General features: G+C 39.4%; 2 protein-coding genes across 3 annotated transcripts; both read left to right on the top strand.

Annotated features, from left to right (window-relative positions):
* The first annotated feature begins 630 nt into the window (after window positions 1-630).
* zgc:101559 (Ras-related protein Rab-33B-like) lies at window positions 631-3100 on the top strand. 2 transcript variants are annotated; one of them, XM_042425526.1, is made up of 2 exons: window positions 631-998; window positions 1820-3100. In XM_042425526.1, exons 1-2 carry the CDS (start codon window positions 741-743, stop codon window positions 2258-2260), a joined length of 699 nt encoding a protein of 232 aa, XP_042281460.1. In that variant the 5' UTR covers window positions 631-740; the 3' UTR covers window positions 2261-3100. The 2 variants fall into 2 exon arrangements, with proteins under 2 accessions (XP_042281460.1, XP_042281459.1); XM_042425525.1 differs by having other exon boundaries at window positions 636-998; window positions 1814-3100.
* A 1187-nt stretch (window positions 3101-4287) lies between these two features.
* katnal1 (katanin p60 subunit A-like 1) lies at window positions 4288-21200 on the top strand. Its single transcript, XM_042425523.1, has 11 exons — window positions 4288-4415; window positions 4979-5152; window positions 6455-6615; window positions 7696-7858; window positions 8057-8184; window positions 8283-8388; window positions 14352-14510; window positions 14633-14759; window positions 15095-15229; window positions 15481-15607; window positions 17840-21200. The coding sequence occupies exons 1-11, from the start codon at window positions 4410-4412 to the stop codon at window positions 18036-18038; spliced, it is 1485 nt and encodes a 494-aa protein (XP_042281457.1). The 5' UTR covers window positions 4288-4409; the 3' UTR covers window positions 18039-21200.
* Window positions 21201-22298: the final 1098 nt, after the last annotated feature.

Here is a 22298-nt window from a genome sequence, read left to right as displayed (position 1 = left end):
AGGGAGACAGTGATGTCATATTACCACAATTAAAGATGCAGTGTGTGCGATTTAGTGGCATCCAGTGGTGAGGTTGCAGATTGCAACAACAGAATACCCCTCTCTCCCCCTCCTTCTCCCTCTCCAAGCATGTAGGACAACCTACGGTGGTCCTGTCTAGAGCCAGTGTTTGGTTTGTCCGTTCTGGACTACTGTAGAACCATGGTGGGCTCCATGGAAGAGGACCCTCTCCCTATGTAGACATAAAGGTCTCATTTTAAGGAAAAAAACAACAACCAATGATTCTTATTTTCAGGTGATTTTACACTGATTAAAAGATACTTATGAATATTATATCCCATTTCTGCCAAGTCTGTTCCGATAGATGTCACTAAATTCTATACACTGCACCTTTAAATAAATAGAAGAGCTGAATAACAGAGAATAACAGTATTCATAAAAATAGGAATAAAAGGTCATAGAGGAGATAAAACAAACAATTAAAAACGTCAAAATTTACAGAAAGACCCCTCAGTGGCCCTGTCTGTATAAGTGTGTTTTTAGAAGGGATTTGAAAGAAGGAATTAATTTAGCTAATATGAATATATTGCAAAGAGTTGTAGCCTTTGTTGTCATGATAGTAACTCATGATATCTACTCAAGAGGTGAACTGTCTCGACAGTGACATCTATTGGCGGTGCTTTCACAGTTCTCGCGATGTTTCGGCACCGCTCAGTCTCCAGACTGCGAGAAGATGAGCGATGGCAATAGAAAACAAACCTGGTGAGGTATTTGACACAGTTTTCAGTCGAAATGACTCCTTAGAGCTGTCGTCGCATCACGACTGCGAGACTGCACAAGCTCGGGTTTTCAAGATAATCGTGATAGGAGATTCAAATGTGGGGAAGACGTGTTTAACTTACAGGTTCTGCGGTGGCACTTTCCTGAAGAACCCAGAGGCAACCATCGGGGTCGATTTCAGAGAGAGGACGCTGGAGCTCGATGGGGAGAGTATCAAGGTGAGAGGACATAAAACACACAGACCTACCCTGTGATGCAACACACGCACATATATACCTCAGTGTCTGGAAAGACGACCATCTGTTTATTCTAAGGCTGTGCATTGGGATTACTCCACTACAAATCATAGGCCTACCTCTAGATGTGAGAGATGACCATCTGGAAGACAGTTTCTAATAAAATAACAGTAGATATTATACTTCTGGAATAAAAAATATAGTACAAACATCATCTCCAAAGGTTTATTTGTTTTACATTTATTGCTGCCTTCAACACTCAACACACACAAGTGATGCACCTCACATATCATGCTGATTGTAAATAGTTATGTTTATTTAAAATAAGACATTCAATGATACATAAATGTGGCTGTGTAGCCAAAGTCTGATCTATTTTGGTGTTCCTCTGTCTCACAGAACTCCATTGTTGTCCAAAAATGATTAAAAACACATCAGTGAGCCACACCGTTGCAGCGGGTGACATGCTCATTCATCATCATGAACACAGTGCACCATAGTTTTATTTGAGTCAGTCCCAAATACGCCATCCTGTGGCTGTAAATACTCACTATTGTAGCACATTTGTATTCATCTGTGGCTGAAAATATCACCAAACAAATGCACTTTTTACTCATGTTTGAGGAACATTTGCTAAAAAACTGCAGTTCCCCGCCGTCTTGGGAAATTTCTATCAAAAATGAAACTATTTGTGACCCAAGTCAGAAAGTATTCAGAGACGCACTAACGCATTGCTGGTTTTGGTCTTTTCATGGCCATCTTATCCTTTAAATCAATGTGTGTTTCTTTTGTGTCAGCTGCAGATCTGGGACACGGCAGGTCAGGAGCGTTTCAGGAAGAGCATGGTGGAGCACTATTACCGCAGCGCCCATGCCGTCATCTTCGTGTATGACGTGACAAGCCTCCTTTCCTTCGAGAGCATCCCTGAATGGATTGAGGAGTGCAGCCGACACTCTGTGGGGCCCCTGGTGCCCCGCATCATGGTGGGGAACAAATGTGACCTGAAGGACCGCCGGGAAGTGCCCACGTCAGCTGCCCAGTGTCTAGCCGACAGCTACAATTTCCCACTGTTTGAGACTTCGGCCAAGGAACCTTCTGAGAAGGAACACGTTGATGCCATCTTCCTGACTTTGGCTTACAGACTGAAGAACCACAAACCTCTGAGACTGAAGCAGCCTAGTGAGAGCAGTATAAGGTATCTGTGGAACCAGAGAGAGCAAGAAGCAGCAGTTTGTCAGTGCTGAGGTCACCTACATCCTGTTGTGGATGGATGTGCACAGAGCGTGTCTCAAGGTCATCACAGCCTTCATTGACAACATGGGTGCTGAGGAAAGCAGTGCTGAACAGACCTTCCTCTCATTAAGACTGTATTCAGAAAGGCCTCATATGATCATGGGATAGAAAAGGAAGAAGATACCTATGACTTTACTTTTTTTTTCCTTCCTGCTGTACCACACATATAGTGACAGTATGGGCCAACAAGTTTGCACAATATTTAATCAACATTTCAATGAAATGCATGTAATGATGTGGAGGTATGCAAAAACATTTTTAGCTCAAACTGCACATAAAATCACTTTGAGTCAAAGAAACAGATGATATGCAATCAGCCGTCTAGCAGCACTAATCTACAGTATTCAATACAGACAGTGAATTAAAGGGGAACTAGTTTTCAGTGTGTGTAAAGGGACCAATAAGGTAAACTGAAACTGTGAAGAAAATTGTGCAATCGTTTTATTTAACAAATGTTTTACAGTGACATTTCAGTTCTTAAGAAAAATATAACTGCATTGGGAGTGCTGTTGTGGAATGCGCATCTCTTAAACACAAATATGATCATAACCAGCTTTATTGTCAGCTCATTCGCATACACACTCAATCAAACCGGTAGCAGTAATGACAACATGTACTTGTCTTTTGAGACAAATTGCAAATCCAGATAGTTCAACTGATAAACAGTGATTCAGTGGTCCTTGAAATTCATGTGTTGGCATAAGGTAACTGATGGTGTGAAATAAAATCACAAATGATACATGTGTTGCATGTAAAGCTGCAAGAAAATAAAAATGGTTTTATCAGTATTATTATAATTTGAATTATTGAGGTTGCTGGTTGCAAGTGTTTGGTATAATGAGTATAAGGGCAGGGCTGGATGTACTCTGCCATCTTTAGGCAGCTCCCTTGGTCTGCATAACATGACTCAGCATTGTTCAGTTACACAACACAACGCATTTCCTAACACACACTATTCTTTCATCTAATGTAAAACAAGTTATTGCAGAATATGTCTTTTGTGATTCATCTGTTTATGTTTTACCCAGTTCATTTACAATGTCCCTGCCTAAAGCTGAGCATCAATATGAATTATTTTCTATTTAGAAATCACTTCAAGGTTTCAGTTTCACTGACAGATTTTGACACTACAAAGGAACAGTCAAAGTTACCAATCAATAAACATACGTGGAACTTTATGTTGACATTTTTGATCCTAAATATGTTGTGTTATGTTAATTATTTTTAATAGTTGTATTACTTTGCTGAAATGTAATCATATATGTTGTGCAACTTATATTATATTACTTATATTATGTGCTTGAAACGATAATTAAGTATACTCATAACCTAAATACCTTAAATTATTAATACATATTATCAAGGATAAATAATGCCTATTTTATTGTACTTTGTTATTCTATTAGTTTTATTTTGTTGTCTAATGGCTAATTAACAGTATCTTCATCCTATTTTGCAATATTTTAATGAGACAAAACAGTCTCACCACAAAGTGCACTTAGCAGCTTGTTCTGAAACTTTTGACCACATGGTTCAGCAGATGGGAGCCTGCTCAGATGTAATTTGACTGTACGTAGATGCCATGGATGTATTACAGGAAGGATATTATGAGACGTAGATGCTCAAACGTGAGCTCCTTTTTGATCTCTCATCCGTGTTGGTTGACATTTCAAATGTTAATGTGTTTTACCGCCGACCGGTGGCCGACGTTTGCATAACGTTAGCTCGGGATGGTGTGTTGGATAAATCGTGTAAACTCGCCACTTTTCTTTTTGAAGTTACGTTTTGCCAACAGCTGCTTAAGTTATGTATTAAACATAGACCTTAAATTCACTTCCAAAACGAGATCAAAGTGTGTGCAGCAATAAAACAGACAGCGAGACTTACCTCGCGATTCCAGCTGTCTTTTTTTGCTGTGACCGTCTCGCGCTGTGCTGACTAATGGGAGTTGTCATATTTACCAGTCTACAACTAATGCGTGAATGCACCACAGTAGCCGAGCCGTCTGTATTCTTAACACGGCGTCTCCGCGGCCATGGTAACACTCGGCTCAATACTGAACCTCTGACTCAAAAAAAACAGCACAAACAAGTGCTTTTCATGCAGGTATGATAATTATTTTCATGTAGAATGTATAGGTAAAGAATATGATATAGGCCGTGCGTTGTTTTTTTGTCTACATGCATATTTAGACATGCTGGGAGGATTAATTAGAAGCGTTTTCAATATTTATTGCCCCACGATTCGTGCTGTTTTTTGTCTGTGGCCTAGATGCAAGCTAGCAAAAGCTAACGTCGGAAAGATTAGACGGGTTTAGACAATAAGAGAAGCTTATTTGAATACGCCAAAGGTTTTGATTTAATCGGCAGGTGTAGCGTTAACTGTCTGCGGTAAACACGTTCATTTAAAATCACAGTCACTGACATGAGCTAGCTTAACTAACCTGCTCCGCCGGGTGTAGCAGCCTCATTATATCTGATTGGTAACTGACTTGCATGGAGCTGCACCATCATCCTGTAACGAATAGGATTTTAAATAAGGACACTGCTATCGTTGACTATAAATGTGGAGTTGACCCATTTTAAAACGCGGCAAAAACACTGGCCAGTTATTCATTGTTTCACCATTCAGTCGTTACTTGTTTCGTTTTCTCTCTCCTCACTATCTAGCTGTTATTCAGCATGAATTTGGCAGAGATATGTGACAACGCCAAGAAGGGCCGTGAGTATGCTTTGCTGGGGAACTACGACTCCTCCATTGTGTACTACCAGGGCGTTATTCAACAGATCCACAAGCACTGTCAGACCCTCAGGGACCCTGCACTGAAAGTCAAATGGCAACAGGTGAGTCCCCCACATACCTGACCATACTATGCTCCTTCACCAGTTATTAATCTATTGATAATTAGTAAATTGAAGCCTGTGGCTGCAGTTCAGCAGTACAAATACTTGAGAACCATCCTGGAGCTTTCCTTTGATGGCAACACTAATTTTATTTATAAAAATGGCAAACCAAAGATTGTTTTTCTTAAGGAACCCAGAGATTTCTTGACGTCTTTGTTGAAATGGTTCTATATTTCACTCATTGAGTCATTTGCTATTATTTGTTGGTTTGGAAATATCTATATATACAAAACAAAACCTAAAATAGCGATTGCATGCCATAAAGTCACTGGTGTAAATTTAAAGATCCCCTCCAGACATGTATGAAGACATGTAAAAATACTCTGCTTGGAACAATAATGTGTGCCTGATGTAGTTTTTCCACAAAAAAAGTATGATTACCACTTTAAAATCCTTAAAACAGCATCTACTCCCCCTCATTAAAAATCTAGAATCTATAAATATGCAAATGTATTTAATTTCTGAAGTTCAACTGTTGAAACAAAATATCTCCTACTTCACTGTAAAGTCAATTCTGAGTGTATATGCAGTGGAGGCTTCTAGTTTCTACATCACACTGAAGCTGAATATGGACCAGGATTGGTTTCCAAACTAGTTGTGATGTCTCAAATCATGCTCACAAATCAAGCTCACCCCTTAAAATCAGATTTTTAATGAGCTCAGAGAAACTTTCCACTTTCAGCAGATGAATGTGAAAACAGCCTTCTAGTATCAAACTTTGCACATACACCATTCTGCACAGTGAAACTCGAACATTCAACTGTAGGAACAAGAAGAAAAACATGTTTTTCAAGGTCTTTCACTGAGTTTTGCTACTTGTATGCCATCAGGGCCACACAGGAGGTTTTTACATCTATAAAGGTGTCACTAATAGTTTATGAGGTATTTTATTCAGTCAGTTATTGGCTTTTCAGACAAAATGTAATTGTAATTTGGCCTGTTACAAACTGTGGATGCGACAGTGGTCCGCCTTTATTCGTCACCTTCCTGCTGCTTCCTCTAGATGGTTTTGGTGACAAGTGATAATGACAGTAGCAATGTTTGTGTTACCATGTGTATTTGTATTTATTATTGCTATACTTTTTCTGAATTTATTATCCATTCGCTGCTGTCTGTAAGCCACATTGCCCCTAGGAGACAAACTTTACTCTACTCGTTTTACCACAGACATTAACATCCACACATCCACACACGTCACCTGCTGCCAAGCTGATACATGACTCTTATTCTGTGTGTGATTAGGTTAGACAGGAACTGACTGAGGAGTATGAGCAGGTTAAAGGCATCATGGGAACACTGGAGAGCTTTAAATCAGAGAAGCCACTTGACATCCTTGCTCCTCAATCAGAGGAGAGACCTGAAGACCCATTAGTTTGGCCGCCTCCCACCCCTGCAGAACACAGGTAAGTGTGTATGTGTGTGTTTCTGTCTGCTGTGTGAAATAAAACTTAATTTAGCTTTTTTCAACTCCTACAGTTAAAGATTTACATATCTGTGCTAGAAAAAACACATTTTGGCTGAAGTATGAGTTTAAAACCGTAAGCTGACATTTATTTTGTGTATTTGAGAATGTCACTTTATGGTTTTGAAGAGACTGACTCAGATAGGAAATCTTTTCATTGAACTCTATTAACATTTCTATAAATACACGTAGATAAGCTGAGCTCCACCAATCCCTATGTTTATGAGACATTAATCAAAGTAAACTTAGGTTAAATGAAAGATAAAGACCTCAAGGTTGACATTATCATTTTATATTATGTCGCACATTTTCAAACCAAGCTCAACAGCTAGTCTATTTGATTTTTGATTGGGGATTCTTTGTTTCAACAATTTCCAAAAGCCATTTTTATGGAAACCATGCATAAATTCTGTATGATAATATGGGCTGAAAGCTGAAAACAAACCTGTCCACTGCTGCCTCGTTCCTAGCTTTTAATTTATGCTATGTGGAATAGAAGAACTGTGAACAAGACTGCAGCGTGTGGGTGTTTTTTTTTTCATCTTTCAGTGTAGATTCCTCATTTCAGACACCTGCCCAGAGGACCACTGTGATCAAGGGTACCTCTCTACTTTCTGAAGGACATTTATGGCAGAAACAGCCAGGAGTATTGTTATTAATGTTACCCAGAAAGTCTGGGGAACAAAATAGCTCTATAAGGAAGCACTTTGAATTACAGAGACATATTTTGCATAATCTGTTACATCTCTTGCAGTGCAGTGTCACTAACAATGTTGGATTTCTTTTTTTGCCCAGCCGTACCTCAACAGAGAACTGACAGAGCTGGTTTGATTTGAATAAAACATAGGACTGTGTTATTAGTAATTGTCACTCAATAAAGCATTTCCCTATTGCAAGTTGGCTTTGATGTTTTTGTCTGCAGGTGTGTCCTACTATCACCAACGGGTATAGTTTTATTCCTCTGTGTGTGTGTGTGTGTGTGTGTGTGTGTGTGTGTGTGTGTGTGTGTGTGTGTCTGTAGGAATCCCATTGCAGTGAAGCGTCCCAACAGTGCAGTGAAGCAGCAGAGGAAGGACTCCCCTGGTCTGCAGCATCGAGGGGCGGGGCCAGGCGGACGCAGTCAGGCCAACCCTAAACCAGACCGGCCGGGATTCGCCCGAGGCACAAAAGCCAAAGACGAGAAGGTCTGACAGTAGCTGTTGATTGGTTTGACAGATAGGTCAGCCATAAGAAATAAGTAAATCTATCCCTGATATTCTGACCATCACCAGTTAGTTTGCATGAATTAATATTAGTAATATGTAACACCGCTGTGCTCTCAACTACTCTGTGGGCTCCTGTCAAAACCTTTTATTAATCTACTTTCCTTCTCTCTTCATCAGGGAAAAAAAGGGGTTGGAGACTCAGCTGGGGATGTAGAGCAGAAGAAGTTTGATGGCACGGGATATGACAGCGACCTGGTGGACTCACTGGAGAGAGATATTGTGTCCCGTAACCCTAATATACACTGGTATGAAAGCATACATTGGCTACTACTGCTTTATGTGTTTTTCTACCAGGGCTGTTTTTTCCGTTGCACTGCTGACTGAATTCTCTGGTAAACTGTAGGGATGACATTGCTGATCTGGAGGATGCTAAGAAGCTGCTGAGAGAAGCGGTGGTGTTGCCTATGTGGATGCCTGACTTCTTCAAGGGCATTCGTCGCCCCTGGAAGGTACACACACACACACACACAAATGTGCTTTCATGCATACTCTGAGCTGTATATGAAGACTGAGAAATCAATAGAAAAATGTTTTTCAGCAGCAAGCAGCTCAGATTGTTCTGCACTCAAACTTACAAGACATTTTGAATCTGCTTAGCTGCTGCCTTTTAACATACAGTAGCTGGTGCAAGCTGGGTTGTTCTTTTGCTCAAATATGAACACAACTTTAACGTGAATACTTGTTTGCATCATTAACATCTTTAGTTTAAGGACTTGCTCAGCAATGTTGCCTCTCAGTGTCAGTATGACTCTGCTGAATGACCAGTCAGAGTTTTATTTTTCTTTCTACCAGCTGAGGATGAACTTCATCATGTGAGGCCTCTTCCCCTCAGGCCCACCATGTGAGGGTCAATACTTACTCATTTTTTACAGCAGCACAGTGCTTTTCATTTGTCGGATGTGTGCATACATAATTGAACTAAATAGATTCAGAGGCTTTTTTTCACGTAACTGAAAATGGAATAAAATGAAGGATTCATAAATTAGTTATAGTAAGAAATAGAGACTTCAAGTTGACTTTTTTTTTTTTTTTTGGCACATACGTAGGCTGGTATATTTGTTTCATTACAGATGACATTTAGCACAGAGGTCTATGCAGTTCTGTTTTTTTTTCTCTCTCACCTGCTCCTGCTGAGATTCTGTTCAATCCCACCAGCATCTCTTGAATAATTGTGTGCCCCATCCTGCAGGGAATACAAGACACATTAGGATATATAGATTTTGAGGCAGTGGGGACTAAAATTCTATAAAAATGTTATGGATCATGTCCCAGATTCTGTCATGGTTACTGTTATCTCCATAGCAACAGACTCACACCAGATACAGAAATGTCAGACATCAGAGCGGCGTTGATGATGACAGTCTTAATGTTTACAAAAGGGATTTAAATCAGCGTGGTACTTTTTTGTTTAATATTATTGACATTTAAAGAAAATGCATGTAACTGATCACACAACAAGATGAATGCGGTGGGTGAGCGATGAAAGCGAGAGACAAAGTAAACTGAAACTTAATGTGCTAGCGGGGGACAAACAGTTTAGCAGAAGGCAATTCATTTACATGCATGGTTAAGCCCAATAATAACAGCCTCTCATATTTTCATATATCAGATTGCATCTGTGCACATCGGGTGATGATGATGCAGAATGCTCATTCTTGTCTGCATATTCCCTCTCATTAAGTATAGCGGTGACATTTACATTAAACACACTGACAAAACAGATGCAAATCAGTGTTGTTTTTTGGCTTTAGCTCTCTGTCAAGCTCCATGAAACAGCAATGAACTAGCGCCGTGGCACTGATTGTATACCGACAAGAGTATTAACGACTAGCAGTGGTCTCAGCATCAGGGACCAAGTAACTTCAGCTGTATCATGAAAATGGTAAAAATTCATTATCAGTAGCTTTTTAATTGTTTACATTAGAAGTGATGATGTCAGGATTAATTACAGTAAACTCTGCATTACTCTGATGGAAAAGTGATCTGAAGAATCATGAATAAGCATTTACTTTCTATGTCTATGCTGTAGACACACACAAACTCGGTACAAAAGTAGATTTGCCAATTATACAAAAAAAAAGAGCAGTGATATACATTTTTATTTCATATTTACATAAGAGTGTAAATTACTAAAGGAGAATAATTAGATTCTAGTTGGTAAATCTAATCAGATCTGTGGATTTTCAGTCCCGTAGGGGTAGATGTAGCACTCTCTGCTGTCGCTGTTTATCAGCCCCGTGGATCTAAATGCTGTGCATCCTTACTTGTTCATCTCAGATGGATATCAATGACTCACAGAGTTTGCAGCAGTTCAATCCTATAAATAAACCTAATTGCTGCTCCTCTGTTGGCCAGCTTACAGTGCTCTTTGATTGTATCTGAAAGCTGATATATAGGGGTTTATCAGAGACAAACCTCACAAGGACAGAGTTGAGTTTTTGAGGAAGTCTGCGCTTTGTTTCAGCTGTCTGGTCAAATGACATCTCAGCAAGTACTGTAAAAGGAAAAACGTCATTTCAAGTTTGCTTCGGAAGACATTGAAGTCTTCTTCATTCTACAAGACCTGAGGACAGTAACACCAGGAAATCAAGCAATAATGAGACAACTTCAGGTTTGTGCTCAGTGCTCTTGATCAGTGCACAAGGATAACAATACATCTATTGGGGCCACAGCATCCTCGCCATAGTACCTGTTTGAGTTACAGAAAAGTCAAGGAAAAGTCCCAAAATGATTGAGACTTATGCCTTCATGGACCTAGGAAGCGTGGGTACATTTTGTACAGAAGATTTTGCCAGACAACTAAATCTAACAGGCAGAAAAACAAAAATCTTTCTGACCACCATGACTCAAAGGGGATTTGTTGACAGTTACTTGTTGACTCACTTGGAAGTGAGTGGTTTAGAGGAGTGCACTTAAAGATCTGCCAAAAGTGTTCCCACAGAAGGACATACCGGTGAGCGAAACAAATTCCTCTGCAGAAAGAGGTGAATAACCAGCCATATCTGAAAGTTGTCAAACTGCCATATATCAATACTGATGTGGGCCCGTTGATGGGGAACAATGCATACAAAGCTGTGGAACCCTGGAGAGTGATAAACAGCCAGGACAGTGGACCTTATTCTGTGAAAACAGCTCTTGGCTGGGTATTAAACGGCCCCCTCAGAGAACCAAAAGATGCCTCTTCACAGACAGATGTGCAAGAAAGATTTAATATCAACAGAATCACTTTACAGGACATAGAGGAGTTAACAAGACAACAGCACAACCACGACTTCCCAGAAAGGAATTGTGATGACAAGTTGGAAATTCTTGTGAGGACAGCCACTTCATGGACAAGGTGACTCGCTCGGTGCATAATATCAATGGTCACTACTATATCTACCTTCCTGTTAATAGGGTGCCTGTCTCCATGCCAGATAACAAAAGAGTGGGCGAACATCATGCACTGAATCTCAGAAATCCCATTGTGCTTTATCATGGGAAAAGGATGAGTTACACCTGTGCAACAGACTACAATACCAAGAATGGAACTCACTGCAGCCTTCGTAGCTGTCAGAATTGACAAAATGAAAAGAGATGCAACTTGATCTGTAGCAGACACAGTTTTGGACAGACAGCACTAGATTGCTGCAAACAACACAATTGGAGAGCAGTGTCCGTATTGCAGAATTTGCCTTAGGAAGCCAGTACTTTTGTCATAATTTTGACAGCATATAGTTTCTGCCACTATGTCCTGACTTCTCATAAATGCCCTGGAGAATTATACTTGTGATGTGCATGTCTTTGGAGAGAACAGCTGGGTGAATGGCCTCCTCGGGCATAGCTGAATTGCACAGCCTGCCACCAACTCTTAATGTCCTGTCTGGAAGGATAGGATGTAGTTTGTAAATAAGACCACAGTGGCAGAAACTATATGCTGTTACAACTACGACAAAAGTTCTGGCTTCCTAAGGCAAATTCTCCAATAAGGAAACTGCTCTCCAATTGTGTTGTGTACAGAAAACTACATGGAAAGGCTTGAGAGCAAAAAATGTCTGACCTGCTGCAAGACAGAGTACTGCCTGACCAAGCACCCTTTAGTAATGTAGGTGTGGACCACTTTAGGCCTATTGAAATAAAGATAGGATGCAGTACTTTGAAAAGATATGGTGTACTCTTCACTTGTCTAGCAGTCAGAGCTGTGCACTTAGAAGTGGCACATTCACTGGACACAGACTCATACATAGACGCAATACGGAAATTCATGTGTTGAAGAGGGCAAGTTACAGTAATGTACTCAGACAACGGCACTAACTTTGTAAGTGCTGAGTGTTGCAGGAGTCGATCGAACAGTGGAACCAATCCAAAACTAAAGACACACTGAGGCAAAGGGGGATGGATATTTAATGGATATTTAATCCACCTGGTGGCTGTCATCATGGTGGAGTCTGGGAGAGGCAAATCCGCACTGTGTAAAAAAAAAAAAAAAAAAAAAAAAGGTGCTGAACTCCCTGCTGAGGCAACAAACACTTGATGATGAAGGCCTCTAAACGGTGCTATGTGAGGTTGAGGCTCTCATTAACGCCAGACCCATCACAACTGCTTCGGGTGACCCCAATGACCTTGAGCCACTAACCCCAAACTATTTGTTGTTGATGATGAAACAACCCCTCTTACCTGCAGAGCTGCTCCAAAGGGCAGATCTGCACATTGGAGATGGAGGCAAACACAGTACATTGCAGACTTGTTTGGAAGCGTTGGACATGAGAGTACCTTTCTCTTCTTCAAGAACAGTAAAAGTGGTTTCAAACCAAAGAAAACCTCACAAAAAATGATGTTGTACTCGTCGTGTATGAGACTGCAACCTGCAATTTATGAGTCATGGGCAGAGTCTTAAAAAGTGTGCCAGATAAAAAAGGTCTTTCCACACAGTTCTAGTCAAGATAAAGACTACACACTAGCGAGACCAACAGAGAAGGTTTGCCTACTTCATAAGGCAGATGCCTAAAAAAGGACATTAATGTGAACTTCTTGAGACTATTATAGGTTTGACTCTTATTGTTAAATTTGTACTGAATAATTGATATGTCCCATATGCAATTATGGGGCCGAGAATGTAAGCGTCAAAGTCATCATAACATACTTAATTATTGTTGAGACATGATAATTGTTGACTAATTGTACATTTTTTTGCTGTTAGTTGCTGATGTTTAATATACTGTGGGTGTATTACTAGGCCTTTAGTGGTAAAATGCACCTCGTAATGTTACAATCAAGAAGTCAGTAGTGTCAGATGTACAAAACTGATTAGTCAGCAGTTAGTGAAGGAAGGAGGTTGCAAATCAGTGTTCCAGAAATTCCATTTTGGATTATCTTTCTGTGGAATATGTCTTTTTTGGATACTCCTTTGGATTATAATTTTGTTCTATAGAAGGATTTTACTTTGTAAAACACATTATTGCTGTGTAAAAAGGAGGATTATTCATGTCAGCTTGGAGAGACAAGTAAAGTCAACTATTCCTCTGACTGTGTGGATTTGTGTGGATGCACAGTGGAATGTTAAGAAATAGAAACGCATCAAAACAGAAGACAAACCAAATAGGCAACCAAGTGGCTCAAACTGAAATGATAAAAATTTGCCATGTAATTGCCATTACAAAAGTTAAAGGACCAGTGTGTAGGATTTAGTGGCATCTAGCGGTGAGGTTGCAGATTGCAACCCACTGAATATCCTTCCCCTCCCCCTCCCCTTCCAAACCTTGGCAGATTTCAGTATGTTTATGTAGAACCTATTCACTTAAGTGAAAAAAGACAAGAGCCACCCCAGCCACAGCCTGTTCACCCTGCTGTCATCTGGCAAGTGATACAGCAGTATCCGCTGCTGTACCACCAGACTACAGAACAGCTTCTTTCCTCAGGCTGTAAGGCTCCTTAACTCCACCACTTCCTCTGAACCTCTTCTATATATTGCACCGGATCTGTGAAATTTCCTTTTAAATATAATGTAGTTTTTCCCTTTTTATTTCTTCTTTAGTGCTACTTTTATCTATTTTGTTCTATTTTATTGCCAAATTAATTATTTTATTCTATACTAAATTTAAATTATTTTAATATTTTTAAATGCATCGTCCATGTGTGTAGCGTGGAGGGGGCTTCAACTGAATTTCACTGTGCAATCCTGCATTGTATCATGATAATTAAAATGAACATTGAACCATGTAAGAAGCTTCAATGTTGGGCCATTTTGCTGGTGTTCTGAAGTAAACAAAAAACAGTTTTCTTATAGCAGCAGCAGATAGTTTGGCATTTCTGCCGGTATTGTGTTTGTCTAGGTAATCATAGTCTTTCTGTGACTGTCTCTAGTCACTGCTAGTGTCTCTTCTGTGTGTGTACATGTGTTAATGTGTCTTAAGTATGTATTATTTTGTCCCAGGGTGTGTTAATGGTCGGCCCTCCAGGGACAGGGAAGACCATGTTAGCCAAAGCTGTGGCTACAGAATGTGGGACTACTTTCTTCAATGTGTCCTCCTCCACTCTCACCTCCAAATACAGGGGCGAGTCTGAAAAACTTGTCCGTCTGCTGTTTGAAATGGTAAGAATATGTACATGTGTGTGGTCTGTTAAGCAAGACCTCACCATACCGAAGTGAAAATTTAAATATATTGACACAAGCCAGAGAACAAGTCTCTTAAATCACAGTTTTCGTCTCATTAGGCTCGGTTCTATGCGCCAACAACCATCTTCATAGACGAGATTGACTCTATCTGTGGCAGAAGAGGAACATCTGACGAACATGAAGCCAGCCGCAGGGTCAAATCAGAACTTCTGGTTCAGATGGACGGTAAGTGGAACAGAGGAGTGAGGAGGTGAATAGGATGCTAATAGAGATGTCTGTGGTGTTAATTGTTTTTTAAAATATGTTAACTGAAATCACAATTGAAAACATAAATTGTATAGTCAGGAACTGTATGATACAGGTGCTGTAATGTATTTTGCTTTGGCATTTCTATGAACTTGAAAGCTGCTTTGTTGCTGTATTTGTTCATTAAACTTGCTAAATCTGTTGGTAAATCAGTATGCAACAAAACAAAAATTTCCGAAGTTATCACTTATTCCAACATTAAATTTCACATCCATGTTATAATTTTATTTTGTGTGTTTCTGTTTTACGACCAGGTGTGGGGGGAGCCCTGGAGAATGATGACCCTTCTAAGATGGTGATGGTCCTTGCTGCCACCAACTTCCCCTGGGACATCGACGAGGCGTTACGGCGACGGCTGGAGAAGCGGATCTACATCCCCCTGCCGACAGGTGATCTCTCACCAACAGACTGACAGCACAACAAACCAGAGCGACAGTCACTGTAGTAGTCTAACAGATGCTCTACACTGCAACTCAAAGCAGTGAAAGTAATTCATATTGATTGTTGACTTATGAGTCAATAGAGTTTAATTTACTCACTTAATGTATTTATAATACACGAGTACTCATTTCTCCTAAACTGATGTTCAGATGTGTCATCCAAACATCTGATTAATGCTGTTTTTTGTGTGCGTGTGTAGCTGTGGGTCGTGTAGAGCTTCTAAAAATCAACCTGAGGGAGGTGGAGGTGGCTGCTGATGTGGACCTGGACCTCATCGCTGAGAAGATTGAGGGCTACTCTGGAGCAGACATCACCAACGTCTGCAGGTGTGTGTGTGTGTGTTTTTATACGTCTTAAAAGAGAAAAACAACCACAAACTGGCACCAATTCTCTCTAGTCCACTGAGCATTAATGACGAATTCATAATTATCAGTTTATTTGAATGTGCTCTAGGGCTACCCTCCCATGTTTCTCAGCTGCCTTCATCTCCTCTGTGGAGAACACAGTAACATTAGTATATTACACAGATCGAAAAGCAGCTTGCTTTTTTCAAAAATTCGACCATGTATTTTTTTGCATGAGTATATTTTTGGCATTTATTAAATTATAAAAAGATTTATATCACCAGACATCACTCTATTGGAGCAATTCAGAATAATAGAATATGAACTCATACAGTATGTTGTTTGACTTGGACGATAATAAAACTCACCTCCATTTATTTATTAAATAGTCCTCATGAAGATAAGAGTGTAAAATGATTTCCAACACTCCATGAGATGCTATCATATGTACAGAGCAAAACACTGAGCTGGAATGTCTCAGCCCTTCTGACTGGTCTGAATCGAGCTCTTAGATTTAAGTGTGTGTTTGCTTTTCCTTTTTTCACTTGTAAATGAATCAGTCCTCTATATAATGCTGTCATATCTTTTCTGTATTGTTTCTGATCATGCGGGGATACATTAACTGGCCAGCTTTTGCTCTCATCACTGTTAGATTTTATAAATCATATGTGGAAATACTACAGCCTGGTATATACAGTAAATGCAATGTAAAATGAAGTATGACTACCGAGGTTATACTGACTATTCTAATTTGAATACATATAGCTGCAGAGGGTGAGTAACAGCCATTTAAATCACGTTGCAATTATAAGAGCAACCAGTGTGTGTTTTGTGCATGTGTGAGACGCAGATTATGTTTCTGAGCACGTATTTGCATTTGGCTGTGAACCTGATTCACTAACAATGTGGAGCTTACAGGCATCACTTGCCTGTGTAAAGACAGTCATCTGATCAGTAGTAAGATGCTTTTTCTGGGACCTACAGTATGACAGAAAAATAAATCGTCTATAAAACTATGTTTTCTCTCTTTTTACTCTGGAGGCAGGTATTGTAATGGATACTGGAGTTGAATCAGATACAGGAAATGCTCAAGGAACATGCATCCAGATTCATAGACATGCAGGGACATTTTCTCTCTTTGATAAAGTTTCTGTTTCTGTTATTTGTGTCTATCACACTCAGTTTAAGTTAAATGCGTCTTACACTTTTTTTTAGTCGTGGGCAACCATTGTGCGTGAGTTAGAAGTGGCCATGATTTGATCCTGGTAGGGGGAGAGGGTTATTTATGTGGTATCAATATTCTATTTTTGTGTGTGGAACTTACTGAACACAGCAAAAAATATCAAAATTCAGGTTGTAAGTCAGTTTATGTTTTTGTGTTTTCTGTGATCTTCCAGCACTAAAAACCATGTTCTTTATAAAATATTACTATGTTGAGTCCCCACAGATTCAGACAAAAAGAGAGTCAGAGGGAAGACTTATTTTAACCCAAAATTCAATCAAAAATGTTTATTTCTGCACCTGAAATGCCTGTTTTTTAAATGATTGTTTGATTGTTAGATCATCAGTAGATATTCTTTACAAAGAACCTTTTCTTTGTCTCTCACAGACTGTTTTTTTTTTTTTGTCCTTGAGTGTTTTTTTTTTTCTTTCTTGAAGCTAGCAGAGTGTTCTTATCAGTACTGTTACACAGTCAGGATTGTTTTGTGACTGCGGCTCACATACACTCTTGGGATACACAAACACATATTCAGATTGATCTTTAAAATAATGAAGTAGGATGGTTATTGATACACGTTCAGCTCTAGAATTCAGACAACAGAATAGAGCAGTGATCATTATAAACTCACTCACTCTGATCATTAGAATATGTTTATGTGCTGAAGCATGAACATCATTTCATCCATTATGTCATCCTGTCCTTGACGTGGGCATGGCAGGTATTTTATGTTGCTCTAGTTGTATCTGCTCTTTTCCAGCTTGCATTGTTTTGTTAACCTTGGATGTGTGTGAGAAGCACCCACAAGCAGACTTCAGCCTGCAGTAATTCAGTCAGTTGTGGCTTAGTGATCACAGCCAAGACTCCATCCTTTCTGACATCCTTTGAAAACAGAATTCAAAACAGTATAAATACAATGTGAATATGTTTGAATACTACAGAGAAGTAACAAGTTTCCTCTCCCCCGTCCATCTCTGCTCCTGTCTTTACATCAGGGATGCGTCCATGATGGCTATGCGTCGTCGCATCCAAGGCCTGAGCCCCGAGGAGATCCGAGCTCTGTCCAAAGACGAGCTGCAGATGCCCGTGACGATGGAGGACTTCACCCTCACGCTCAAAAAGATCTCCAAGTCTGTCTCTGCCGCCGACCTGGAAAAATACGAAGGCTGGATGGCTGAGTTTGGGTCAGTATAGAGACGGGTATCGTTTAGACTCAGAGGGACCAGAATTTTTAAAGAAGCACTCGCAGCTTTGACAATGATGAAGGCCTTGAAGAGGAGGGCGCTGCACGTCACGGAGCAATGCGTGAACCAGGCAGCACATCAGGGAGATAATACAGGGGCTCAAATTCACATCAGAAGACCGGTGCCTTTGATGGAGCATGATGAAAACTGCACTCCTTCCCGTTCACAATCATCCAGCCACTGAGTGACTTGAGGAAGAATGGTGTGAACTTCTCTCACACAGGGAACTTTTAATGTAAAAAGTAGCCTAACACACATTAATAGACCAGGGAATGCACACTAATTTTACTTACATATTTGGCCTCATGCAAGAAGGTGTTCTTATCATAAATCTTTTCCTTTTTTTTTTCTGTGAGGTTTGCTCATACGAGTGTTCCAAGTGAGATTCACCAAACTGCACTAACTTGTTAATTGCTTATTTCATCTTAATGAGCACCAGCTGTTTATGAGTAAGTGAGCATACATGAGATTTGATCTTTAGCATCATCAACACCTATAAACTGCTTTATTTTGGTGGCAAAAATGCCAACAAAGTCATCATTTCACACCATGGAGTTTCAAATCCTGCTGTTGGAAATCATAACAAATTTAGCAGCATCAGTAGTCATACTACACAATTGGGAAAATAATATTACAGCTGCCAACCACATTTAATATTAATGTCATGCAGTGCTGCTGTACTGTGACAGAAATAAAGATGTAATAGTTTGACATGAAACTAGATGCTAAAAAACATCTTTCTGAAGTAAAACAGTCCATGACTTAGATTGGAGGCTGTCAAGACGTGACAGTCATGGACATGGACGACAGAATTGCAGGTAGTGTTACACTGTGGAGTGCATCAAAGGATGCTCACCTGGACAGCGACCTGCATAAAGACCGTGAATCAGTAAGCCACAACAATGATGTGGTGAACAGAATATCAAATATTCAGAAGGCTTATTTCAGTTATTTTTATTTTAGTTGATAACTTTAACATTTAAACTGCAAATTCATTCAGATTAGGATGTTCTAATTTAGACAAGTGTTAATCTCCTTGTGGCCACAGGGAGATTAACTGTTCCCACTATAGTTGAATTTTGTTCATACCTAAGTACAAGTAGCTGCAACAAGTAATCTTAAATCACTCGTACATGCCAGTAAATAACGTGTGTGTGAATTGTTCTTGCATGAGGCCCTTCGTCTTAAAGAACTGTATGTTTGAGCACTTTTAATGTATTTCCTTGTGGAGCCCTCGTACTTACTACTGACTGAACACACTTGAAGAACCATGACGTCTGTGTTATATAGTGTCTGATTATGTGTTTGTGTATGTATTATTCATCGGTTTTAATATTTGTTTTCAATTTTAGTTCTATTGAGACAAAGAGTTGAGTTAAAAGAGCACGGCCACTGGATCCATTGATTTTTTTTTTTTAAGTTCAAGGACACAGTTAATTTTCACCTAGTCCCTGTATTTTATGAGATCTTTTAGATAAGATCACCATAACTTGATTCAGTAACTCAGCAGATCTAAAGTAGATTCAGACAACTTGTCTTGAATTTCATCAGACTCAGAATTCAGATCATTTAGTCTTCTTTAGGGTGGGGACAGTAAGTAATAAGATTAGTACACTAACTCAATCCATACCCTGTGGATGTTTGTTTTTACCTGTATTTCCCAGTGTATTCATACCACATTTTAATACTGCCTCAAGCACTCAAGGCAGCACATAAGGGAAATAATTAACTACTAAAAGCTTCATTCAGTGTGTGTCACGGTTTCCCAGTAATTTCTTGGTAACTACATTACAGTTCCTGTACTAAAATCTTGTTAATCACATGTCATGTTAAAGCTCAACAGAATTAGCCCGTGATGCTCTGGCTGTCGAAATACTGAGTATGAAAATTTATTCTTGGAAATCATCGTTTGACTCAGCTTTTCCTGGAGCTGTCAAGCATCAGCAGATTGAGTTTGCCCAGTTGTCGTGGAGATGGATCTGTTGAAACGCGAGCTTGGAATGAATACTCATGCTTGACTTGCTAACCCAGCACAAACAAGAAATCCTAAAAGCGTTATGGATGACATAATATCTACTGGGCTTGCATTTCATCCCATCCATCTCCATGACAACTGAGCAAACTCCATTTGCTGATGAAATACTGTGTGATATGGCGGAAAGCCTTGCAAAAAAGCTAGTTGGAGGACCTTGAGTTTGGATTGTTTTGTCAGACTATTGAATATTAAACCTGTAATGTCGACTATGATGTAAGCTGTCTCGCAGGACTGTGTTTCAGCTTTCTAAAGACCTGTCACATGCTCATATTCCATTCAGAGATTTTATAAGTGGGGTCTTTTGAACTCTCACTAAAATGAATAAAATTAGTCTCTGAATGCTTGTATCCATTGTTGAAGCGTTCATAGGAAAAATCTCACTGTGCTTCATTGATTGGAAAAACATGGCAATGACTAAACTAAAAGATTTGTCTGTGTACATTTGAAACACATTGAAGCAGCATCATTGTGGACAAAATAGACTGTGCCCCCTTTACTTCTCATGAATGTCATTGTAAAGAATTTGTAAGAAGCACTCTGTCTTTGGTTTGTTTTTCTTTTATCTTTTCTGTAACACTCAAACACTTGATATTTTATGAACATAGACATCTTTACATTGGCCTACATTTTACATTTTTGTATATGCTGTTGCTCAAAACATTTACCCCTCTTGAATGTTTGTCCTTTAACGAATTTGCAGGTGGTCTGCAAGCTTGCAACAATTGCACTATGTTGTATTGTAAGGCTGTTACAACAGACTGGTAACCAGACAAGCATCATTGTAACTGTTTTGAAAGCGAAACATTGCTTAAAACCTCACCCTGAAACCTGATTCTTCCCTATAATGTACAGTAACACACCCAAAGTTCAGTCTGAAATCAATATCCGCATAAACCTTGAAATTCTTTCGTTGTGTGAAAAGTAATTTGACATATCTTTACAGCACAGCATCGAGCTTATAGTAACACACAGCCTTTTATCCTGTGTTTGAATGTATCCTGTCTACTGCTGAAGGAGCTCGAGGGACGTGACAATCCACTCGTCTGAACAGAATAAAGCAATCGATTTTCATTCTGATATTTGTCCTGTCGCTGTGTTCAGGATGTGTGGAGTGCAGGTGGGATTAGGGATGACAGATTAGAGAGAAATAAGGAGAAAATGTACAGTGAGAGACGATGTGTATGGATGTTTGATTGATGTCACTGTGAGCTACACTCAGTGGTCTCTCGAGGCACCAGATCATGTGATATCCATTATTGATCCCATCACACTGACATATGTAGTATATATATTTTCAGCACTAACATTTCCTGCAACAGGAAGGGAAGAAAAGGGACACAATGGAAACAATCAGAAACCAAAATGATATAAAAGAAGCCTGTGTTCCTCTTTGAAATGGCTAAGGTTTTGTGAAAGGTTATACAACTGAAAATGTTCAGTTCCGTAAAACTTGAACTTGACCTTTGGTAGTCAGGAGGGTTTTGGCTCAGCATGCACTTGTTTGAATATTTAGTTCATCCTCATGAATAAGAGACAGACCTTCTAGACGACGAGAACAAGATTACACCTTTCTGAAAAAAATCTTCACATGAACTTGACCTTTGGTAGTCAGGAGAGTTTTAGCTCAGCATGCGCTTGTTTGAATAACTGGTTCATCCTCATGAATAAAAGACAATCCTCCTGGTCATCGAGGAAAGATTACACCTTTCTGAGACTGCAGCTTGTGGTACATGTTTGGTCGAAAAATTGAAGAGAATGTCATCTTTTGAGCTGTTTGCTGCCATTAAAACTAAAATTAGAGAGTTCTTTATTGGGATCTGTTAACCAAATTTAGATACTACTTTCCAAGCGTTCATAGTAATGAATAGAATAATTTCATAAATTGATAAAAGTATATTGAAAGAGTACTTGTAGGTTTAAACCACTGCAAGAAAATTACAAACCAAAAATTAATTAAAGTATTGTGTGAGTTAAGGTGGAATCTGACTTTTTTCTGTTATGGATATTGACAAGTCATATGACTCATATTAAACTGCAAATTGACAACTTAATAATATGTAATAGGGCTACTAGTGATTATTGCCAATATCAGTTTATCTGCTGATTATTTTCTAAATCAATCAATTAGTCGTTTGCTCTATGAAATGCCAGAAAATAATTAAAAAAAAAAAAAAA

Source organism: Thunnus maccoyii, chromosome 11, assembly GCF_910596095.1.
Source record: "Thunnus maccoyii chromosome 11, fThuMac1.1, whole genome shotgun sequence".
NCBI lineage: Eukaryota > Metazoa > Chordata > Actinopteri > Scombriformes > Scombridae > Thunnus > Thunnus maccoyii.
The sequence above is the reverse complement of the archived record's forward strand: the minus strand, read 5'-3'. Positions and strand labels throughout refer to the sequence as shown.

What these genes read in the sequence shown, in the direction of transcription:
- zgc:101559 (XM_042425525.1), top strand. Translation starts at nt 741, where the DNA reads ATGGCAATAGAAAACAAACCTGGTGAGGTATTTGACACAGTTTTCAGT. An exon ending in TCGATGGGGAGAGTATCAAG is followed by an intron (nt 999 to 1,813) that starts GTGAGAGGACAT and finishes CTTTTGTGTCAG; the next exon opens with CTGCAGATCTGGGACACGGC.
- katnal1 (XM_042425523.1), top strand. An exon ending in GCATTCGTCGCCCCTGGAAG is followed by an intron (nt 8,389 to 14,351) that starts GTACACACACAC and finishes ATTTTGTCCCAG; the next exon opens with GGTGTGTTAATGGTCGGCCC. An exon ending in GACATCACCAACGTCTGCAG is followed by an intron (nt 15,608 to 17,839) that starts GTGTGTGTGTGT and finishes TCTTTACATCAG; the next exon opens with GGATGCGTCCATGATGGCTA.